This window comes from Mesoplodon mirus (genome assembly GCF_964341445.2).
Source record: "Mesoplodon mirus genome assembly, chromosome: 13".
NCBI lineage: Eukaryota > Metazoa > Chordata > Mammalia > Artiodactyla > Ziphiidae > Mesoplodon > Mesoplodon mirus.
In genome coordinates, this window is record NC_138989.1 from 18,250,326 (window position 1) to 18,275,380 (window position 25,055).

At 42.1% G+C, this 25,055-nt stretch overlaps 1 protein-coding gene across 4 annotated transcripts in view; it reads right to left on the bottom strand.

The window, feature by feature from the left end:
* The window catches only part of SVOP (SV2 related protein), an 85,770-nt gene extending 66,669 nt beyond the window's left edge, over positions 1-19,101 (bottom strand). For all 4 annotated transcript variants that reach the window (XR_014295670.1, XR_014295671.1, XM_082640027.1 and 1 more), the window contains exon 1: positions 18,889-19,101. Coding sequence is in view for 2 of the 4 variants with exons in the window: in XM_082640027.1 (XP_082496153.1) it covers positions 18,889-18,923 (35 nt within the window). In the remaining 2 variants the exon portion in view is untranslated. The remainder of the gene's footprint in view (positions 1-18,888) is intronic.
* Between the last annotated feature and the right edge of the window lie 5,954 nt (positions 19,102-25,055).

A 25,055-nucleotide genomic window follows, 5' to 3' on the forward strand; every position in this document is an offset into this window, starting at 1 on the left:
AGAAGCAGAGCCTAAAATGGGATTCTCTTTTTTTCAGCTGTCGTAAAATACACATAACATTAAATTCAACATTGTAACCCTGTTTAAGTGTAGAGTTCTGTGGCATTAAATACATTTACAATATTGTGCAACCATCACCACTGTCCATTTCCAGAACTTTTTCATCTTCCCAAACTGAAACTCTGTACCCACTAAACACTGACTTCCAATCCCCTTTCCCCACCAGCCCCTGGCAAGCTCCATTCTACTTTTTGCCTCTATGAATCTGACTACTCTAGGGACCCCACATAAGTGGAATCATACAGTAGTTGTCCTTACGTGATTGGCTTATTTCACTTAGCATAACACCTTCAAGGTTCATTCATGTTGTTACATGTGTCAGAATTTCCATCATTTTTAAAGGCTGGATAATGTTCCATTGTATGAAATGGGATCCACAGGGAGCTCTGGAGTGTGAATTGTGCCATGGAGATTGTCCCACCTAGAGGTCTGGGGGCTGGGCTCCAATCAGTCAATCACTGGTCATGCCACCCCAGGGATGGAAGGCATAACTTCCCAGGTATCCCCAGGTGAAGTGACTCCCCTCAGTCAAGGGAAACCCTCCAGAGGTGACTGCAGCTGTGAGCTGTGAGCGCCCATGACTGGCAGCAGCTGGGGGATGATCAATCTGGTAAAGGGAATCTGGGACAGGCACCAAGGGTATCTGCTACAAATAATAGCCCTCCAACCATACAGCTATTTATTGAGCACTTACTAAATGCTAAGAGCTATGCCTTTTACATTATCTCCTGTTAGTTACCCTGATGATCAACCTATGAATTAGTTAATGTTATTATCCCCATTGTACAGATGAGAAAACAAATGCTCAGAGAGGTTAAGACACTTGCCTGAGGTCACACAGCTTGAAAGAACTGAGGCTTCAGCCTGGATGTCTTTGGTGTTAGAGCCCTGGGTCCTAATCACTAAGCACCAGCGCCTCTCTCGAGCATTCACCTGTGTCTGGGGAATGAATGTGAAGCCCGAACTCAGCTGCCCTGTGTGGGTGGGCTTGCCAGAGAGTGGATAACGATGTGACCTGGAGCAGGAATTGAAAGGCACAGCTCGATTCCAGCCTGGCTGACAGCTAGCTCTTCAGGTTGTCACATTTGTGCAGGGGTTCTTGAGCTGGATGGAGCCTCAAAATCCCTGTGGGGTTGGTCACAACACAGAAGTTGGGGCCCCACTCCAAGAGGGTCTGACTCAGAAAGTCTCGGTTGGAGACTGAGATTTTGCATTTCCAGCACGTTCCCAGGTGGTGCTGCTCTGGCTGATGCAACGACTGAATTAGCGCATTAGAGGCAGGCAAACAATTCTGCCCACTCCACCTTCCCCACCCCTAGTGCTGAGGGGCGGAGGCTCCTACTCTGTTGGCTGAGCTGGGTGCCTGCAGCTTACCCTCCTCACCCGAGAGGCCCAGAACCCCTGTGGCACAGGACTCAGACAAACATCCCTGCAGTCCAGAGCTGGGGCTTCCTTTGCAGCTGGAAGGCAGGTGTCACCTGGGAGCAAAGGCCAGGAGACAGACTGCCTTAGGCTTAGATATCTGGCATGAAGTTGGAATCTGGGGCTTCATTTAAGCAACACTTTTACAGCAAGAGCACCATTTTATTCACAGTATGTATTGTGTTGGCCAAAAAGTTCATTCGGGCTTTTCGTAAAATATGGAAAAACCCGAACGAAGTTTTTGGCCACCCCAAAATTTATTTGGGGGTAGCTTTGAGGGATGCAGATGGGGATTATGGGGGATGCTCTGAAGCCAGTGCCTACAATTGAGTCTCAAATCCCCCAAGCCATACTGATGTGTAGCACTTGCCAATATCTGTGGGGTAAATACTCCCACTGTGACCAATTTTAAGCTCTCAATGGTTAAATAACAGGCTCTGGGATGTTCTGAATATTTAACAATCTGCTCACTAGAGCTTCTGTGAGCAGCCTCCAGCATAACTACTGTAAAAAGTCCTCAAATCACTGTCACAAGCTACAACACAGATGAACCTTGAAACACGATGCTGAGTGAAAGAAGCCAGACACAGAGAGTCACACATGTATGATTCCATTTATGTGAAGCAACTTCATAGAGACAGAAAGCAGATCAGTGGTTGCCAGGGGCTGGGGAAAGAGGGGTGGGGAGTGACTGCCTAATGGGTACAGAATTTCCTTTTGGGGTGATGAAAATGTTCTGGAATTAGATAGAGGTGAAGGTTGTACAACACTGTGAATGTACGTCCATGTTCACAGCAGCACTATTCACGATAGCCCAAAGGTGAAAACAACCCAGGTGTCCATCAGTGGATGGGTGGACAAGCGAAATACAGTCTATACATAAAATGGAATATTATGCAGTTTCAAAAAGGAAGGGAAAGGGGAATTCCCTGGTGGTCCAGTGGTTAGGTCTCCGTGCTTTCACTGTCAAGGGCCCAGGTTCAATCCCTCGTGAGGGAACTGAGATCCCACAAGCTGCACAGCCAAAAAACAAAGAAAAAACAGAAACAAAAAAGGAAGGAAATTCTGACACGTGCTATAATATGGATAAACCTTGAAGACATTATGCTAAGTGAAATATGCCAGTCCCCAAAAGACAAATACTGCATGATTCCACTTACATAAGATACTTAGAGTAGTCAAATTCAGAGACAGAAAGTAGAATGGTGGTTATCAGGGGCTGGGAGAGGAAGGAATGGGGACTTAGTGTTTAATAGGTACAGAGTTTCAGTTTGGGAAGATGAAAACTTTCCGGAGATGGATGGTAGTGATGGTTGCACAACAATGTGAAGCACTTAATGCCACAAAACTGTACTCTTAAAAATGGTTAAAATGGTAAATTTTATCTTATGTGTATTTTGCCATTCCCCCTCCCCCCAAAAGCCCCAAACCCTCAAGCCTTAGCACTGCCGTGGATATTATTACTTCTTAGTGAAATAAGTCTGACAGAGAAAGACAAATACTGTATGTTATCACTTATATGTGGAATCTAAAAGATGAAACAAACGAGTGAATGTAACAAAAAAGAAACAGACCTATGGATATAGAGAACAAACAAGTGGTTACCAGTGGGGAGAGGGAAGGGGGTAGGGACAAGACAGGGGTATGGGATTGAGATATAAACTACTATGTATAAAATAGATAAGCAACAGGATATATTATACAGCACAGGGAATACAGCCAATATTTTATAATAATATAAATGGAGTCTAATCTTTAAAAGTTGTGAATCACTATGTTGTACACCTGAAACCAACATATTGTAAATCAACTATACCTCAATAAAAAATTTTATGTATATATCCACATGTATTTTGTAATTTTTATATATAATTACATATGTATATAGTTATAAATTTATATATATTTATACATTATTTTATACATTTATAGATCAATATATAATGTTTCTAAATATATTTGTAAATATAAATAAATATGTATTTAAATATAATACATGTGGATGTATATATTACTACATAGATATTCCTGCACATTGTGAGAAAAGCTGCAAATAAAACGAACCTGATGCAGTGAGAGGCTAGCAGGGGAGGGGATGACATTTCAACTCTGCAAGCCACCAAGGTGTGGTGCGAAGTGGGTTCCAGGGAGGGAACAACAAAGGAGTAGGACACCCTGTCCCCAGGAAGCAACCTCCCAAATCAAAAACATAAACAGTCCCCCAAGGTATTTGTAGAAGATAGAAATGTAGAGAATTACTAAGTGCAGTAAGGAAATGAACATTTATGTGCATTATCAATGCCTTTTCAGGGGTGAGGGGAAGGCCCATGGCTCGCCCTTGACTCTGCAGGTAACGTCACAGAAGGAGATGGCTATGTGGCCTGACACTCTCCCTCTCATCACATCCTCTCCTCCAGGACCGTCCAAGGCTCTGTGCTTCCTTCTGTGACTAATAGCGACCACTGCAACCTTTTGGGAAGGTAATCTGTGTTATCTTTCAAATTTTTCAGTGCTTTGAGCTCCCACCCAGAATGCGTTCTGCTGGCAGTTCATTGTGGGGACAGGCACAGTAGGCAACGATTTCCCCTACAAATAATGGCAGATATGGATTGTTAGCTTGCGTGTGTCAAGTCTAGTGTTTGCACTGTGCATCGATTATCTTATTTATTCCCACTTTCATTGTCTCCTTTTTACAGATGAGGACACTCAAGCACAGAGGGGCTGGGAGCTTGCCCAAGGTCACATAGTAAGTGTCTAGGCTTTGGTAAAGCCATCGGATTTCAGTGTCCCTGCTCCCAGCCACTCTGCTGTATTCTCTTCTGGTGCTAGCACACTCTTTGCAGCTTTGCTGTGGTGATACCAAACCAGAAACAATCTTCAGGAAAGGAGTAATTAGACAGATGATGGCACATCCACTAAAGAAAATGTTAAAAAAAATTTATTTATATTGATCTGTACCACATCAGCCGAAGGTGGCAACAACTTAAGTGGTCATCAGTGGACGAATGGAGAAACAAAGTGTGGTCTATCCATACAAGGGAATATTATTCAGTCTTAAAAAGGATGGAAATTCTGACCCGTGCTACAACATGGATGTACTTTGAAGACATAGTGCTAAGTGAAATAAGGCCAACACGAAAGGACAATTATTGTACGAGTCCACCTATCTGAGAGGGCCTAGAATAGCAAATTCACAGAGAGAGAAAGTACAACAGTGGTCACCAGGTGATGGGGGTGGTGCGGAGGGGAATGGGGAGTTAGTGTTTAACGGGTACAGAGTTTCAGCTGCGAAAGATAAGAAAATTCTGGAGATAGATGGCGGGAAAGGTAACACAACATTATGAATGTAATTCATACTGCTAACTGTACAATTTAAATTATTGAAATGGTAAATTTTATTGTGTATATTTTAACGCAATAAACACACACACAATAAACACACACACACGTTGGTTGCAAGAACCAACAGGAAAAGATTGCTGGGGCTCATTTTTTTTTTTTTTTTTTTTTGGCTGCACCAGGCAGCTTGCGGGATCTTAGTTCCTCAGCCGGATATCAAACCTGGGCTTCCGGCAGTGAGAGTGCTGAGTCCTAATCACTGGACCACCAAGGAATTCCCGCTGGGGCTCCTTATTAAATGTGCTAGACTATGGTCCCGCGATCTAGGTCCTCGGTACTAAGACTTAAGTGTGGTCTCGAACCAGAGGCCCCAGCCTCCCCTAGGGACGTGGTAGAAATGCTGAGTCTCGGGCCCTGACCCAGATCTACTGAATCAGCATCTGCATTCTAACCAGGTCCCTAGTGAATTTGTGTGCATGTTCAAGTGGGCTCAAGAATATTTTTGCTTCTACAGTCGAACATTCTGGAAGGATACTTAAGAAGCCTAAGACTGGTTGCTTCTGGGAAGGAGGATTGGATGGGAATGGGGAGTTTTAAGGAAAAGAAAAATTTTTTTTAACTTTTCATTTTGGATCCCGCTGCAATATGTAAAAATTTTAACCTGCACATCTATTAGTGAAATAATCAATATAAATCACAATAGCGACTATTCACAGAGCTCTTGTTGGTCTTGTAACATCAGCTAAGCATGTTACAGACTCGTTCGGCTGTGAAATGGGATGAGGACAGGCTTGCAGGACCGCGGTGAAGATGAACTGAGATTGATGAACAGGAAACTGAGGGGCATGGTGTCAATATTGTCTTTCCTCCAACCCAGCTTGGTTCAAGTCACCTTTCTGCCTTGAGCGTGGAGTACACTGACCTTTGTGAAATTCGACTTTGAGAAAATGGCTTAGCTCCCTGGAGTTTTAAACCGGGATGTGTTCACATTCCTTCTCTGGCAATTCACTAGAAGCCAGGGCCCTTTATTTATTAGAACTTGTTTTAAGATGATGTAAAGAGAGACCTCTGACATTAAATTATACTCAGAAAGCCAGACTACATTTTGAATCGGCTGGGTTCCTGAAAGCAGTTATCAGCTACATGAGCCGATTTCCCAAGGGAAAAAAAAAAGTAATATGACAGAAAAAGAAAATAGCAGTGGCATATGTTAAATATATGAGGGCTTTGAAACAAGCTGGCTAATTTCTTGGCATTTGTTGTGTATATATAGCATATAATTTACCAAAATAGCAGGGAACATTTGCTTTACATAATTTTGCTGTTGAAAGAAGATAAGAGCTTGAGGAAATAGCTGTCAACCCAAAGATCTCTCTTGTACCATCATGTAATTCACCTCCGTACCTTAAATTAGGGTCTGAGACTTGATTAGGGTAAAGACTTGATTTCTTTTCATCTCAGCTTCTGGATATTTATCCCCTGAGTTCGTGAATCTATCAGACTGAAAAGGAAGCTTGTACCTGTGTGTGACTATTACAGGGTAGCATTTAATGTCTGAAGAGAGGGGGATTGTCATAGAAAGAAGAGCCCAACTCTGCAAACAGACTGATTTGGGTGTGAATCCCCTGCCCACCCCATTCAGTAGCTATGAGGTTAGGTTAGGTTACTTTACTTCTCCGGGTCTCAGTTTCCTACTGGTAGAAGGGAAATGGTAATTCCTATCTCACGGGGTTGCCATGGAGACTAAAGGAGTTGAACATCTCAAAGAGCCTGGCTCCATCATCCTTCAGTATTCTAATAAGTTTATTGAGTGCTGACTATGTGCTGAAGGCTGGGATACAATAGGAGATAAAATACACCTGCCCTCCTGAAGTAGATGCCCTAGCTGGGAAGACGGTTAATGTACTAGTAAACAAGAAATCGTTATACATTTGCAAATGAATGAATCTTGAGAGGGAAACAGACAGGGTGCCAAGATAGAGAATGATTGGAGGGAAGAGTAGTCAGGATAGACTTCCCTGAGGTCTGAGGACCAGGAGAGTCCCACACAGACAGGGGAGGAGGAGAGAGAACAGCCAGTGCAAAGACCCAGAGGTAGGACCAAGGAGTAGAGGTCAGAGAAACAGGCTGAATTATAGAGAGCTCTGGAGACCACAGGGAGGATTTTTCATGTTATCCTAAGACCAATGGGATGCCATTGAAAGGTTTCAAGTAGGGGTGACACAGTGGAAGATGATCAGAGTTGATTTAGGGAAGATCATTCAGGCACATTTTTCTACAAGAGGAGGAATAGATTGGGGAGACTGTTTTAAAATATAAGTTAAAAAAATTTTTTGTGTGTGTCACACTTTTATTTATTTATTGGCCCCGCAGCATGTGGGATCTTAGTTCCCTGACCAGTGATCGAACCCGTGCCCCCTGAATTGGAGCGCACAGTCTTAACCACTGCACTGCCAGGGAAGTCCCTAAAATACAGGTTTTATTATTATTTAGGTGCGGCAAGGCAAACAGATCAGGAGACAACTGCCTTTGAAAAGACTAGACTCTGTTATACTCACAGATTCCAAGAAGAGGGGGTACACCACACCTGGGAAGCCAAATGGGAAAGCACCAGGGTCAATAACAAGGCAAGAGTGAGGGGAAAATGTGGGCAAGTCTTTACTGTGGTTTCCACAGGAAGGAAAAGGTGACGCAGGGTCACCAGGCTGAGGATTGGCTAGCCTGAGTAACTTCTCCAGGCTCTGAGCGTAGGGACTGTCTCCAGTTGTCTGGTATTTGGCTCTGGAGTGATTAGGGCAGGTGGATTAATGGCTCTGGATTGCTTGGTTTGCACTCGAAAAGTACACTGGTAGGTGAGTTATTTATTAATTAACCCTGAGAGGGGAGTGCCTTCCAGGACCTTTGAGGCCCTAAGATGTCCAAACATCAGAACATAGAAAATAAAAAAGCATGATTAACACACAAAGATGGGGAGAGAAAGCAGGGAGACCGTGTGGTCAGCTGAGTGAGAAGTGATGGTGGCTTGGACCAGGGGGTACAGCAGGGTGGGTGGGCAGTGGGGTGCTGGAGCTTTTATTATTCACCTCCCCACCCTGACCCCCCACTCTTCCAATCAGTGGAGGAAAACAGTCACACAGGGAGGCCCATCTGCAAAGCTAACCAGCAAAGGGCCGAGTTATAACAAGTGTCCTCAGGTTTGGGGAACTCAGTCAACAAAACTGACGACCAGCACCCCTGAGCTCCGTCCCAGGTACTCAGCTACATCACACTGGGACTTCTTTGGAATCTGAAACCTACTGACAAATGGGGTTAGATGCTGTGGACCTGGAGCAGAGAAACTGCCAGGGTCACTGACAAATGGACTTGCTTTGTCTCCTTCAGTATAAGACCTGGGGACTCGCTGATCTGATTTGGTTAGAGTCTTCTCAGGGGCTGAACCTCTGTCTTCCAATATTTGAACTTCTGGCATGTGACAGAAGGTGCTTGTTCAAGTTGGACCCTGAGGATAGAGCTTGAACTGCTGGATATAAAGAGGGAAACAGATTTCAACAAAATATAAGGAGGCTTCTCAGGTAGAGAAGTCCAGAGATGAAAAAGGCTGCTTTAGATGGTAGTGGGCTCCCCTTCATGAAAGGTCTAGGAAAGGCAGGTGTCCACGTGTATGGTCTCAGGAGTAATGATGTTTAATATGTAGCCCTCAGCATGCCAAGGGCAAGCCTAAATGCTATATATACTTATATACAGTAAATATATAGATAGCATATATATTTTTTTGAGTTTTTGTGGCATTATATTTAGTCATCTTGGCTGGTTTAATCACATTGTTGTTTATTTTTTGGCTGCCGCCGCATGGCATGTGGGACCTCAGTTCCCCGACCAGGGATCGAACCCACGCCACCTCCATTGGAAGCATGGAGTCATAACCACTGGACCGACAGGGAAATCCCTAGCATATGTATGTCTTATATAATCTCTTCAGCAACCCTAGGAGGGAGGTGTTATTAATATCCCCAGTTTATAGACAAGTAAACTGAGGCTCTGGCCCAAGTTCCCTAGAGTGTATATAGTATCCTAGGTTCCTGGCCTGAGTAGCTCCAGAACCCATGATCTTAACCAGAAGCAGATGCTTCTCTGAGGCCAGGAGTACCCCCTAGGGAACCAATTACAATGCCGATTCCTGGCCATTCTCCAGACCTAAAGCTTTTGCATCTCTGTGAGCAGGGCCCAGGAATCTGAATTTTAATAAGATGTTGATGATGGCCACAGATGTTTAGAAGCCACTACTTGGATCCCCTCTTGCGTGGAATTGAGAATATGAGGTATAAGGGGTTGGAGTGATGACTTTTAAGGTTCTTTCCATTCCTGAATGTCTAGAAGTCTATAATTAATGGAATATATAGTTCTCTGTGGATTTTATTTTTTTGTATTTTCCTGCCACCCCCCATTGACCTGAATAGCATTGAGCTTGTTCCCTGGATAATGGACCAATAGCTTATATTCTAGACAAAAGGCAATGAACACAAATAAATAGTTAAAATTTGTTAAGCCCTCACCACGTGCTGGGAGCTCCACTAAGTATTTTACGAGCCTTATGCCCTGTGAGGTTGACGCTATTACTATCCCCACTTTACAGATGATGAAACTGAGGCCCAGAGAAGAAAAGTAACTTGCCCAAGGTTACCTTCCAAGTCAGCAGGAAAGTCAGAATTCAAATCCAGGTCTACTTGAGCAGAGAGGCCACACACTTAATCATTCTGTGATGTGGCCTCAGTGGGGGGGATGGGTAACTTCTAATTGGGGGCACTGAAAGCCTGGGGGACAACTTTCCAGGCAGTTTTTCTTTGCAACTTATTTACTCACTCCTTCATTCAACAAGCAGTGGTTCTCAAGGGGCAGCCATTCAGTCTCCCAGGAGACACTGGCAATGTCTGGAGACAGTTTTGATTGTCACAACTTGGAGGGGCAGTTGGTGGTTGTGACATCCTGTGGGTAGAGGCCAGGGATGCTGCTAAACATCCTATAATGTCTAGGACAGCCCCTCATGACAAAGTGTCATCTGGTCTAAAATGTGAATAGCGTTGAGGTTAAAAACCCCATGTGTAAGAAAGAGATGCTCTTAATAATGACACCAGGGGCTTCCCTGGTGGCGCAGTGGTTGAGAGTCCGCCTGCCGATGCAGGGGACACGGGTTCGTGCCCCGGTCCAGGAAGATCCCACATGCCGTGGAGCGGCTGGGTGCTGAGCCTGCGTGTCCGGAGCCTGTGCTCCGCAATGGGAGAGGCCACAACAGTGAGAGGCCCGCGTACCGCAAAAAAAAAAAAAAAAAAAAAATAATGACACCAGAATAATCACCATAAGCCAGATGGTACCAGGCACATCCATCTAGAGAGCTTAGGATCACAGTCTTTTAAAGCCAAAAATGGGGACTTCCCTGGTGGTCCAATGGGTAAGACTCCATGCTCCCAATGCAGGGGGCCTGGGTTTGATCCCTGGTCGAGGAACTAGATCCTGCATGCATGCCACAACTAAGAAATCAGCATGCCTCAACGAAGATCCCATGTGCTGCAACTAAGACCAGGTGCAGCCAAAATAAAATAAAATAAATATTTTTTTAAAAAGCCAAAAATGCCCTTGAAGGTGGCCCAGGCACCCTCTTATGTCTCAGGGAAGTTCAATGAATTGCCCAAGATCACATAATGATTCACATTCAGATCTATTATTCTTTTAGACAGCCCAGAGAAGAGCTTGTCTGGGCTGTAAAGCCACTGTCAGGGTCAGTAGGCCCTTGAACAACCCTCTCTAAGGCCTAAGACCACCTAAGCAATGGCCTCTTTGCAAGGAGATTTTATTTCTTTGGCCTCCAGACTGTTCCTCTTAAGTCACTGAAACACATATTCCCTAGAGGTGAAGCTGGCTGGCATGTGTTTGAAACGGTGGGGTGTGAGCAGCTTTGAGCCTGCGAGTTGTTTTTTAGTTTTTTTAAAATTGAAGTATAGATGATTTACAATGTTGTGTTAGTTTCTGGTGTACAGCAAAGTGATTCAGTTATACATATATATACATATTCTTTTTCATATTTTTTCCATTACGGTTTATTACAGGACATTGAATATAGTTCCCTGTGCTATACAGTAGGACATTGTTTATCTATTTCATATACAGTAGTGTGTATCTGCTAATCCCAAACTCCTAATTTATGCCTCCCCCACTCCCTTTCCCCTTTGGTAACCATAAGTTTGTTTTCTATGTCTCTGAGTCTGTTTTTGTTTTGCAAATAAGTTCATTTCTATCATATTTTAGATTCCACATATAAGTGATATTATATGGTATTTGTCTTTCTCCTTCTGACTTACTTTGCTTAGTATGATAATCTCTAGGTCCATCCACGTTGCTGCAAATGGCATTATTTCATTCCTTTTTAATGCCTGAGTAATATTCCAATTTGTATATATACACCACATCTTCTTTATCCATTTGTCTATTGATGGACACTTAAGTCGTTTCCATGTCTTGGCTATTGTAAATAGTGCTGCTATGAACATTGGGGTGCATGTATCTTTTCGAATTATGGTTTTCTCTGTGTATATGCCCAGGAGTGGGATTGAAGGATCATATGGTAACTCTATTTTTAGTTTTTTAAGGAACCGCCATATTGTTCTCCATAGTGGTTGCACCAATGTATAGTCCTACCAACAATGTAGGAGGGTCCCCTTTTCTCCACACCCTCTCCAGCATTTGTTATTTGTAGACTTTTTGATGATGGCCATTCTGACCGTGTGAAGTGATACCTCACTGTAGTTTTTTTGTTTTGTTTTGTTTTGTTTTAAGAAACTTAGTATTATCTTTATCTTTATTTATTTATTTATTTTGCTGCTCAGCATGTGGGATCTTAGTTCCCTGACCACGGATCGAACCCACGCCCCCTGTATTGGAAGCTCGGAGTCTTAACCACTGGACTGCCAGGGAAGTCCCCTCATTGTAGTTTTGATTTGCATTTCTCTACTAATTAGCGATGCTGAGCATCTTTTCATGTGCCTATTGGCCATCTGTATGTCTTCTTTGGAGGAATGTCTGTTTAGGTCTTCTGCCCATATTTGGATTGGGTTGTTTGGTTTTTTGTTACTGAGTTGTATGGAGCTTGAGTTTTTAAAAGCCTGTGGTGGGTTAACCTTGAGGATTCCTAGGCTATTACAATAACTCCCTACTTTTTGCCTGAGGTGGGTGACAATGAAACTCCCATCTCTCCTCCTTGGCCAGGAATCCTTTCCTTTTGCCCCGATGAGCCTCAGGGGGATGGGAGCCAACATGAAGTCCCACATGTGCCTTAGCCGCCTACTCTGGTCCTGTCTCTGTGCAGCAGTATCCTCATTTAGAGGAAACAAAACCTGCTTCCAGTTCCTTCCCTAGAGCCAAGAATGAATCCTTATGGGCACAAAGAACTTGCCTGGGACAATTTCAAGAATGTAGTCATATAATCAGTAAGTCAAACTGCATTCTCTCAACCTCCCTGATTTAATGGAAGGGGATAGGGAAGCAGAATGGCAAACAGGATGAAACAAGGTTATGTGTGATCTTTCCATGGGGACTCAGTGCTTTAGCTGCTAAAACTTAATAATGGTGGCCCCCACTGTCAAGGAGAATGATTAAGCTGATGGACAGATTTTTCTGATTTTTTTCATTCATACAGTTTTTATTTAGTCCTTTGGCCTGGTCTATACTGAAATCCAGTATCAGATGGAATCTAGGCAATGCCCCACCTTCTTGGGATACATTAGACCCCCGCCATGTGTGAAGCTTTCATACTAGTAAGTAAAGACAGACATTAAACAATAAGTAAGCAAATTACATGGTATGTTAGTAGGTGATACGTGCTATAAAAAAAGAAAAAGCCAGTCTGTATATCTTCTTTAGAGAAATGTCTATTTAGGTCTTCTGCCCATTTTTGGATTGGGTTGTTTGTTTTTTTGCTATTGAGCTGCATGAGTTGGTTATAAATTTTGGAGATTAATCCGATGAATGGATAAAGAAGATGTGGCACATATATACAATGGACTATTACTCAGCCATAAAAAGAAACGAAATTGAGCTATTTGTAATGAGGTGAATAGACCTAGAGTCTGTCATACAGAGTGAAGTCAGTCAGAAAGAGAAAGACAAATACCGTATGCTAACACATATATATGGAATTCAAGAAAAAAAAATGTCATGAAGAACCTAGGGATAAAACAGGAATAAAGACACAGACCTACTTGAGAATGGACTTGAGGATATGGGGAGGGGGAGGGTAAGCTGTGACAAAGCGAGAGAGAGACATGGACGTATATACACTACCAAACGTAAGGTAGATAGCTAGTGGGAAGCAGTCGCATAGCACAGGGAGATCAGCTCGGTGCTTTGTGACCGCGTGGAGGGGTGGGATAGGGAGGGTGGGAGGGAGGGAGACGCAAGAGGGAAGAGATATGGGAACAGATGTATATGTATGACTGATTCACTTTGTTATAAAGCAGAAACTAATAAAAAAATAAAAGAAAATAAAAAAAGAAAAAGAGCTTCCCTGGTGGCGCAGTGGTTGAGAGTCCGCCTGCCGATGCAGGGGACACGGGTTCGTGCCCTGGTCTGGGAAGATCCCACATGCCGCGGAGCGGCTGAGCCCGTGAGCCATGGCCGTTGAGCCTGCGCATCCAGAGCCTGTGCTCCACAACGGGAGAGGCCACAACAGTGAGAGGCCCGCATACCGCAAAAAAAAAAAAAGAAAAAGAAAAAAAAGAAAAAGCTGAACACGGTCTGGAAGATGGAGGAAACGGGCTGCAATTTTTTTCAATTATGGTAAAATACACATAAGATAAAATTTATCATTTTAACCATTTTTTAAAAGAGTACAGTTCAGTGGTATTAACTATATTCACAATGTTGTACAACAATTACCACTGTCCATCCACTGAACTCTTTTCATCTTGTAAAACTGAAACTCTGTACCCGCTACACAGATCCCCCTACTCCACTTCCCCAGCCTCTGGCAACTGCCATTCTACTTTATGTCTCTATGAATTTGATTACTTTAGGAACCTCATATAGTGGAATCATACACCAGTTGTCCTTTGGTGTCTGGCTTATTTCACTTAGCATAATGTCCTCAAGGTTTATCCATGTTGTAGCATGTGTCAGCATTTCCCTCCTTTTTAAGACTAAACAATATTCCACTGTATGGATAGACCACATTTGTTTATCCACTCATCCATGAAGGGACACTTGGGTTGCTTCCACCTTTTGGCTATTGCAAATAATGCTGCTATGACACTGGCTGTACAAATATCTCCTCAGTACTCTGCTTTCAATTCTTTTGTGGGCATATACCCAGAAGTGGAATTGCTGGGTCATATGGTAATTCTATTTTTAATTTTTTGAGGAACCACCGTACTGTTTTCCATGGAGCCTGCACCATTTGTGACTCTCGCCAACAGTCAGTGTGTAAGAGTTCCAATTTCTCCACATCCTCACCAACGCTTGTTATTTTTATTTATTTTTGGTAGTTGCCATCCTAATGGCTGTGAGAGAGGGCTGCAAATTTTAAGGAGGTGGTCAGGGTAGGCTTTGGTGAGATGGTGGCATTTGAGACTTGACAAAGGTGAAGCAGATACTTTGCAGAAGAGCTTTCTAGGCAGAGAGAACAGTGGGTCCTGGGGCAGAAGCCTACCTGGTGTGTTTGAGGCAAAACAAGGAGACAGAATGGCTGCATGAGGGGGTGGGAGAGCAGAAGAGACAAGGTCAGATGGGAGCCCTAGAGGGTTTTGAACAGAGGAGGGATGTGACCTGACTTTTAAAGAATCCCTCTGGTGCTGTGTTGAGAATGGGCTGTAGGGAGACAAGGGCAGGAGCAGGAAGACCAGAAAGATGACCACTGGAATCAACCCAGGTGAGAGATGATGGGGACTTGAACCAAGGACTGGCAGTAGAGGTGGAGAGAAGTGGTAGGAGTTTAGATGTAGCTCAAAGGCAGGACCAATAGAATCTCCCGATGGATTGAAGTGAAATATGAGGGACAGAGGGGTCAAAATTGACTCCAAAGGGATGGACAGAGTTACCGTCAACTGGTATGGGTGAGGCTGAAAGAGGAGCAGAGTGCAGGAAAGATCAGGCGTGCAAGTTTGGACATGTGCTTCCAAGAGCTAGCATTAGGACATTTCTTAGTATTCTGAAAAGGAGACCATGGCTTCTAGGTACTCTGCTACCTGAACAAGCTGGAGGATAAGGGAAACAAGTCCAGAGTCGGGAAGACAAATAACACCAGCACCGCTCGTTGAGCCCTTACATAGAGCCAGCCACTGGACTGGGAGCTTCCCAGTGGTGACCTCCCTCATTCTCACAAGAGCCCTGCCATGCAGGCCACGCAGATACCGCCATTATCCCAACTTTACCGATGAGCACCCAACCTTGGGGAGATGAAGTCATTAGTCCAAGGCCACCCAGACGGTAAGTGGCAGAGCCAGGGTTTGAACCCAGATCTGCCTGACTCAAGAGTCCACACTTTTACCCCTGCTGCTGCTGAAGCCCAGGAGATGTCAGAAGATTCATGGAGGCGATGGACTTAAGCTCAGTCTTGAAAGACGGGGGGTTGGTAAGAAAGGAGAGAGAGTGGATTGAGCAAACACAGGATGAAGTTCCAATTTCTTGTCCTTACTACAGGGCCCTGTGTGGCCGGGTCCCTGCCATCCTCTGCATCCTTCCCTCACGCCACTTGCTCATGAAGCTCCGGTGGCCTGATTTTGAGCTTTTCCCCCACACAATTCCCTCTATTTGAAATGCTCCAACCTATCTCTTTTTCTGGCTGACTCCTACATATGTCTGGGGGTTCAGCTCCAATGTCACCTCCTCAAGGAAGCCTTCTCTGATCCTCCCCTCCGCCGTCTAGAACGACTCTTGTTGCATCATGCACTTGTCCTTTGTAGCCCTTAAAACAATTCTCATAATTATTGTGCAATTGTGTGTTCAACATCCGCTTCTCCCATCGAACCAGTGCTGTCCAATAGAACCTTCTGCAGTTCTGGAAATGTTTTGGACCCATGCTGTCACAATGTAACTACAGCAGCCACTAGCTACATGTAGCTACTGAGCACCTGAAACGTGGCTAAGGCAACTAAGGAACGGATTTTTCAAACATCACCTATTTTACTTATAAGTCAAATTTTATATTGTGTATTATACATGAAAATTATTTCACATACTAATTACATAATTTAAATTTAAATAGCCACATGTGGCTAGTGGCTGCTGTATTGGACATTGAAGCTCTAGACTGTGAGCTCCTTGAGGGCAAAGACCATGTATCTTATTTGGTTGTAGAATCCCTTGACCTAGGATGGTACCCAGGAAAATCACTGAATGAATGAATGAATGAAAGAAAGAACGAATGAATCAATCAATGTAGTCTGCATAACTTGCTTTCAAGAAATCATCCTAGAAAGGAGAGACCCAGGAAAATCTGACTTGCATAAGATCTCACAGTAAGGCAGAACTAGATATAAAATCTCAGCTTTCTGAATCTCCTATACATGGTGCTGTGCCTGAGTGGACAGCAGGTGAAGGGCAGAGGCTGTCTGTGGTCTCAAATGACCCATCCTAGAGCTGTGTGCAGGTGCCTCTACCTGCAGGAAAGGACTATTTCTTAGACACCCTCATCCCTCTTCCCCCTCCCCTGACCCTGTAAACTACTTAGCAGCTTATAATCTATTAACACTTGGCCTCCTGTGGGACTGAGCCTGTTCCAAGGTCCACTCTGGCCCACCCTCTACAAGGCACTCTGATTTTTTAAAAATCCATATTGCTCTCAGGCAGTCTGTTGCCAGCAATCTGTGAATAATATATATAGGGTGTGATTTAAAAAACACCTATGTTGTGGTGTGTAACCCACTCAGATTCACATGGCTGTTCCTTTTCTTTTATTCTTTTTTATAAATGGAGGTTAACATATTTCAGGGCTAATTTTGACATCATTCAAATGTACTTTGGGGCTTGCAGATTACATTTTGGGGGAGTCCAGCATAAGGAGTCTACAGACTTTGTTTTTATAAATTCTTTTTCAGATGTCAGAATAATAATAGTTCATGTGTGTGACTTCTTTGTATCTGCCAGGCATTAGCACAGATTATCTCATTTGATCTTCCCCATAACCCTCTGAATCAAGTACTATTATGATTCCCATTTTATGGCTAAGGAAACTGAGTCTCAGAAAGGTTAAGTCACTTGCTCGAAGTCACACAGCCAGGAAGTGGCACAGTCAGGATTTGAAGCCAAGTCTGTCTTCTCAAGAGTCAGTGCTCTTAACCAGCACACAATCTGGCCTCTCTAATAGATATTATATGTATTTATGTGTATAAAAATCAGAAAAATAATCAAGAAACTTAACACTGGGGTTTGGGAAGAGAGAGACTTACTTTTAGTTTTGTGCTTCTTTTTGAACCTTATTTTCCCTATCTATATATTATATTAGTACATTATATTATATATTAGTATAAAAACTAAATTAATTTAAAGCTTAAGTAAAAACCTCTTATTAATTTTACTTTTTTAAATTAAGGAAGGAATTGTCATTCTAGTGTCATGTCTATATATTAGATTAAATACACATGAATCTTTGAATAATTTGCAAAGTTCACATGCTCTGACAGCATTTGAAAATTTATCCTAGTAAAACTGCAGTTCCAATATGTATTCTTATTCTGAGTACCAAATTTCATATTTTAGTTTCTGAATTATTTTTTATTTAGAGATAATAGGTTCGTTTTTAAACATGATATTTATTTTCAATGAACGTGGTATGTTTTCCTTGAGATATCTGCACTCAGATATGTACATTTTTATGTATTCATAGATGGGCTTTGGATATTATAACTGAGTGTCCTTTAGCATTTGTGAAATAATGCTGTGTTACATAAGATATGCTATTTGAGGATCAATTAATAAAAGCTTAAAAGTAAAAATTTAATTAATTAAAAATATTAATGAAAATTAATTTTATACTGATTAAGAAGCAGACACTACAATACCCTTCAGTACTTATAGCTTCAGAGAGCTGTATCAGTCACGCTAAAAGTCACTTGGGAGAATTCCTCAGTGGCTTAGAGAGAAAAAAACATTTAAGTCAAGAATATACACACATACTAACAACAATGTATCCTTTCCAACAATTCCAAGTGGTGTCTAGTTTTACCATCCAAATGGCTAGTACTTCTAAAAATTAAAACAAACCCCTCATTAGTGTTCTTTTTAATGACCCATCTCATACTCTTGGAATTTGCTTAACAAATCACCATCAGCTTGTGGTAGGAGAAATTTGTAAGCCCCTTTACAAGCTTCCTCTACTTGCCACTGCTTGATTGTATTCCCCCAAGATTTTCAGAGCAAATTTGGCATCCCTGAAAAATTCCAATCCTCTAAGCAGTGTACTCCTGAGTTCCCAAGGATAGCCGTTGACAGTGAGTCTCACTCTAGCTAGCTGTTACAAAAGCCGTTCATTCAGAAGAAGGCAAGAGGTTTCAGCAACGATGCACAGCCCTCTCATTCACACACTTCATAAACAACAAGACTTTGCTGAAGCCTCCTCTCTAGGAAGGAATCCCAGCTTTTTAGAAACCAGTTTGCAACATCAGTATCATTCCCTTCTAAAAGACCTTGCAGGAAAATTAGGAATTTCACAGCATAGGAGAAGGACTGGAAAGGACCGATGTCATTGCATAGACTCATCAATTCAGTCCGCATTTCAAAACAGCAGCTAATGCTTTCTTAAAACACAGACCTCAAAATCCCTTTAGGATGGAGAGCCATTATAAGGGGAAACATAACATGGGTAGGTCCCCATAAGATTCCGACGGATCTGAAAAATCGAACTGAGTCAGAGATACAGATGCTGAGCTGATGGGGTAGGAAAATGGCTTGTCTCCTCCAGGCCTAATTCTCTCCTCTGAAACAGTTCCCTTTAAATTCAGGAAGCCACGCTGAGACGCCCCTCTGCAGGTTTTCCTTTTTTAAAGGAAAACCTGTCTGCGTCTCACTCGCCCCCAGGATACTCACGGCAGCTGCCTTAGCTGGAATAAGTCCTCCTCCATGTCCGCGCTGCGCCAGGACGAGCCCTTTTCATGGCCCTTACATGGTGGTGGTGGATGACGAGGGCTCGGGGGCTTCAGCACTAGGGCTCTGGACCGCGCCGCTTCCTCCCTCGGTGGCAGCTGTTCCGGGGAGGGAGCCGCCAGGGACCAGCCCAAGAGACAAAGCCGCCGCCGCCAGGAGACCGCGGCGACAGTAGGCGGAGAGGAGGAGGTGGAGGGCAGAGCTAGCTGCGCGGGGAGAGGGGGCGGGGAGAGCCCTTCTGGTTAGCAGAATTTACAGGCTGTCTGTGGCTGGTGGTGTTTTACTGGGATGCCTGTGGGGCACACCAGCCTGTGAAATGGCTGTCTAGGTACCAATGAGCACTCTTTGCTTGACGACGCCTCTCTAAATGTTTATTTGTAGGGATTCATTAAGGTTGTTACTGGTATAATATTCTTGCAACTCAGGCTGCTATAACAAATGCAGAGAATGAAAAAATTTTATACGTACTCATGCATTGAAGCATTGTTTACTGAGCACCTACTGTGTGCCAGGCACTGTAAGAGTCACCGGGCATATGACAGAGAACAAGTTAGAAATGACATTGTCATCACAGAGCTGAGGTCTTTTATTTTATTTTACATATTTATTTATTTTGGCTGCGCCGGATCTTAGTTGCAGCATACAGACTTCTTAGTTGTGGCATGCGGACTCTTAGTTACGGCATGCATGCGGGATCTACTTCCCTGACCAGGGATGGAATCCAGGCCCCCAGCATTGGAAGCACGGAGTCTTAACCACTGGACCGCCAGGGAAGTCCCACAGAGCTGAGGTCTTGTGAAATGAATCAAGAAAAAAAATGTACGTTGAGTAGGAGAAAGCTACTCATTCGTTCATTCAACAAGCATTAGTGAGTGATTTCTACAGTTCTGGGGAATCAAAGATTAATAAAACCAAATCCCTGCCTTCAAAATCCTCTTCATCTTGTTTAATGGCTCTCCCATCCCCCTTCCACTAGAATGTCTGCCCCCCCCTTTAGCATTTAAGCTCCACAAAGGAGCTTGATGTACCCCAAAGGCCTGGAACAATAAAATTTATTTACGGACACTGAAATTGGAATTTTATATTCCTAGCTACAGTCAACCCCAGGGCTTTGCATTTTGAGCACTCAATAAATGATTGGTAAACTGAAAACAAATGTCTTTCATTCAAGTGAGGAGATTCAGTATCTATTTTAAGCCATAGAGAGTAGGGATAATAATTTATATCAGGGTTGGCAAGTTGGAGGTCTATTGGTAATGGATCCAACTCACCCTGGTTTGCTCAGGACTTGAGTTATAGCACTGAAAGTTCCATGTCCTGGAAAGTGCTGGGCCCCAAGCAAACCTTGACAGTTGGTTACTCAACTCCATACAAACCGTAAGCCGGATTCAACAGAGATGCCTAAAAGGTTTTGAATACTTTTAAGTGCAAGATTTCAAACTATACAACTCTTAGATCAAACTATAAGACTCATAGGAATAAGTCTTTATGACTTGGAATTAGGCAGTGGTTTCATAGACATGACATCAAAAAGCATAAGGGACAAAAGAAAAAACAAAAAACAGATATATTGGACCATATCCAAGTTAAATGCTTTTATGCTGCAAATGATACCATTGAGAAAGTGAAAAGACAACCCACCAAATGAGAGAAATATTTGAAAATCATATAACTAATAAGAGATTTACATTCAAAATATGTAAAGAACTCTTACAACTCAGTAAAAGACAAATAACCCAATTTAAACTTGGGCAAAGGATATGAATAGACATTTCTTCAAAGAAGATACATAAATAGCCCATATGCCCTTGAAAAGAAAAAGTGTAACAACACCGCAATCAAGATATAGAATGTTTCCATCACCCCAAAAGTTCATCTCTGGCTCCAGACAGCCACTAAGCTGCTTTTATTACTATAGATTAATTTGCATTTTCTAGAATTTATATAAACAGAAGCATAAAGTACATATTCTTTGGTGTCTCAACTTATTTCACTCAGCATGGCTTTGAGATTCATAAGTGTTACTGTGTTGTTTTAGTAGTGCATCCTTATCACTGAGTAATATTCTATTGTATGGATATGCCACATTTTATTTACCTATTCATCAATTAATGACCATTTTGGATTTTCCAAATGTGGAGTTATTATGAATGAAGTAGCTGTGAACATTCATGTACAAGTCTTTGTGTAGATTTTCATTTTCATTTCTCTTGGATAAATAAATATGGAAGAGTGAAATGGCTGGGTCATTGAGGTAAGATTATGTTTATCTTTATAGGAAACTGCCAGCTTTCCGAAGTGTATGTATTATTTTACATTCCCATCAGTTATGTATGAGAATTCCAGTTGCTCCAAATCCTCACTAACACACAGTATTGATAGTTTCTTTAACTGTCACCATTCTAATAGGTGTATAGTGGTATGGCATTGTGGTGTTAATTTTTGTTTCTCTCATGACAAATTATGTTGACCATATTTTCATGTGCCTATCGGCCATTTATATCTCTTTTTTGTTCAGTGTCTGTCCAAATTTCTTGACAGTTTGAGGGGAATTGTGTGTCCTCTTACTAAATTGTAAGAGTTCTTTACACGTTATGGATACAGGTCTTTGTTAGATATATGTATTATAGATTTTTCTGAAATTTGTGGCATACTTTTTCATTTTCTTAACAGTATCTTTCAAAGAGGAAAAATTTAAATTTTGATAAGATTGAGGTTATCAGATTGTTTTTCTTTTATGATTTGTGCTTTTTGTGACATAAGAAATCTTTGTTTACCCCAAGGTTGCAAAGATTTTTCTCCTATGAAAAAACTCCTCAGAGAGTTTTATCGTTTTCGCTTTTACACTTAGGTCTATGATCCATTTCCAGTAAATTTGTGTGTTTCATAGCATTCATTCACAATAGTATGCCCTCTATATTTTTAGGTGTCCTTCCCTTTCTCTAGATCTCTATGGGTTATTTGGCCACGGAGGAATAGTGTATCTTGCAAAAAGGTTTGAGCAGAAAGACAGGAGACAGGGCTTGCATTCAAGCATTGTGACCTTAGACTGGTCTCTCCACCTGTATGTGGCTCAGTGTTCTCATCTGTAAAGTGGCAGTAATCATACATTACCCTGCCTGCTGTCCAAGAGTGTGGTGAGAATGGAAGGAGATGCTACAGACGCCAGCGCTTAGAACTGGTCCACTTCCAGAGAACATGTGGGGTGCTACAACTCTCATCATTTCCAAATGATCTCTATTCCTCTGTCTCAGTGTTCTACCAAGTATAGAGCGTTTACTTCTGAGTGTAATGGAGATGACTTTAGGTGATACATGGGATAAACATTTAGCCTACTTAAATGATCAAATACAGATACTTATTTTTATGTATATTAGAAAAATATGTTTTTTCCAAATGTGAAAAGTCTAAAACCAAAAGAAATTTAAAAATATTTATGTGATATAGATAAAAAAACTAAACTAAACTAATTAAACAAATTGGGAGATTAGGATGGACATATATACACTACCATGTGTAAAATAGATAGCTAGTGGGAAACTGCTATAAAGCACAGGAAGCTCAGCTCGGTGCTCTGTGATGACCTAGATGGGTGGGATGGGGGCAATGTGAGGGAGGTCCAAGAGGGAGGGGATATATGTATACATATAGCTGATTTACTTCATTGTACAGCAGAAACTAACACAACATTGTAAAGCAATTATACACCAATAAAAAAATAAAATGAAAAAAAATAAAGTGACTTCTGCAGACAAAAAGAAAATTAAATTAAATAGTAAAGGTGACATCTGGATATGGCCAAAAAAATTTAGGATGCTATCCAAATAGCTGAAGCTTGTCAAAATGCAGATTTATGGGCATCACACTGATACATTCTGATCCATTTGCCTGGGATGGAGCCAGGAACCTACACTTTTAACCAGGAAGTCAGGGGATTTTTGAGCTAAGTGGTGTAAGGCCCACATTTTGAGGAACATTGCTCCTAGTGTCTTAGTTATCTATAGCTGCATAACAAATTACGCCAAAACTTAGCATCTTTGAAAAATATTAACAATTATTATCTTGCACAGTTTCTGTAGGTCGGGAATCCAAAAGCAGGTTACCTGGGTGGTTGTAGCTCAGGGTCTCTCATGAGGGTGCAGTCAGATATCAGCCAGGGCTGCAGTCTCATATGAAGACTCGAATGAGACAGGAAGGTCCACTTTCAAGATGGCGGACTCACATGGCTGGTAAGTTGGTGATGACTGTTGGCAGGAGGCCTCAGTTCTCTGACAAGTAGACCTCTCCATGAGAAGATCCTCTCCTGAGCATCTTCACAGCTAACATGGTCAGTGGCTTCTCCCAAAGTAAGTGGACCAAGAGAAAGCAAAGTTGATGTGAGAATGTCTTTTATGACCTGGCCTTGAAATTTACATACTGTCCTTATCACAATAATCTTTTGGTTACACATGTCAGCCTTATTTGATGTGGGATACGAATCCAGGATATAAGGGGGTCTTTGGGGCATATCTTGGAGGCTGGCTACTACACTCAGCTTCCCTTCTGTATTGTTCGCCATGTTTGAAACGCTCAGAAAAGACAGTAGAGAAAAAACACAAGAGTCTCTGCCAGGAAATGGGGTGACTAGTTTAATTGATGGCAGAAGTTAATTCTGTTATCAATTAACTCTTCTGGGCCTCAGTTTCCTCACTGAGTCAGATAAGCTGGCCTCTCATAGCCTCTTCAGTTAAGGTCCTTCCTGATTAGAAAAAGAAATAATTGTGACTTTTTTTTTTTTTTTTTTGCGGTACGTGGGCCTCTCACTGTTGTGGCCTCTCCTGTTGTGGAGCACAGGCTCCGGACGCACAGGCTCAGCGGCCATGGCTCACGGGCCCAGCCTATCCGCAACATGTGGGATCCTCCCAGACCAGGGCATGAACCCGTGTCCCCTGCAGCGGCAGGCGGACTCCCAACCACTGCGCCACCAGGGAAGCCCCTAATTGTGACTTTTAAGATGTTATGATCAGATGTTCTGGGAAGCAATGGGCTAAAGTTTTACAGGGCTTCTGTCTGAACAGGAGGAAGTGACTTTTAAGCTAATGCCATTCTTACTGGAAAATAAAAAAGGAATCCAGTCACTGTTTGACAACATAAAAAGTAACATCAAATCGGAGGAGACATGCAAAAAAACATATCCAAGTTCTTGGAAACTTGCATGGGCTTGCTGATTTAAGAAAATGAATATATGTGAAATATGAACTGATCAACCATATAAATTAGGTAATAATTCCCACAATTACTTATTGCAAATCAATTATTTTTATAAAGGATTTATAGTGAAGAGCTCCCAAGAAGGCTTAAATGTGGGTTTATTGTGAGGATCTGAGAGGTAAAGAAAGTTTAAAAGCTGATTTTAGGATCTCTGGAGATTGGAGATCAATCAGAAAAGGAGGGTTTGAGTTACAAAAGGCTGCAACAATTCAGAACTACTGCATAAAGAAAGATAGACTTATATAGTCATCTCTTAAAAATGTTTCTAATTATGAAAGAAATAAATGATCATGGTAGAAACTCAGATAACATAGAAAAGCATTCAGAAGAAAATAAAACTTACTACTAATCTACCACAAAGAGATAACCAGAGTTACCATTTTGGGGATATAGTTTTCCAGCCATTTTTTGATGCAGGGACACATACATAGATGTCTTCTGACAAATTTGGAATCATATTTATCCTATTAGGTGGCCTGCTTTTTCACTTTTCATGAGCTTCTAATGAGTATTTTTTACCAGAAGGAATATCAATTTTGATGCTGTCTTTCCCCTGTGTTTTGATGATGCTTTTCAAGTTTAAAATTTTAAATTATTTTTTGAATAATAATGCATACACATGGCACACAATTCTCAAAGGACAAAAGGTGGCCTCAGTCACACAGTTCCCTTACCAGAGGCCAGCAGTGTCCCCAGTTTCTTAATTAACTCTATAGTTATAAACACTTAATCTTATTCTCACACACATAATAGCATTCTCTTCCATTGCCCTGCACCTTACTGTTTTCCCGTAAAAACACATCTTAGAATCTCCCTTATTAGTACACAAGAGCTGGTGCATTATTTTCATAGCACATAGT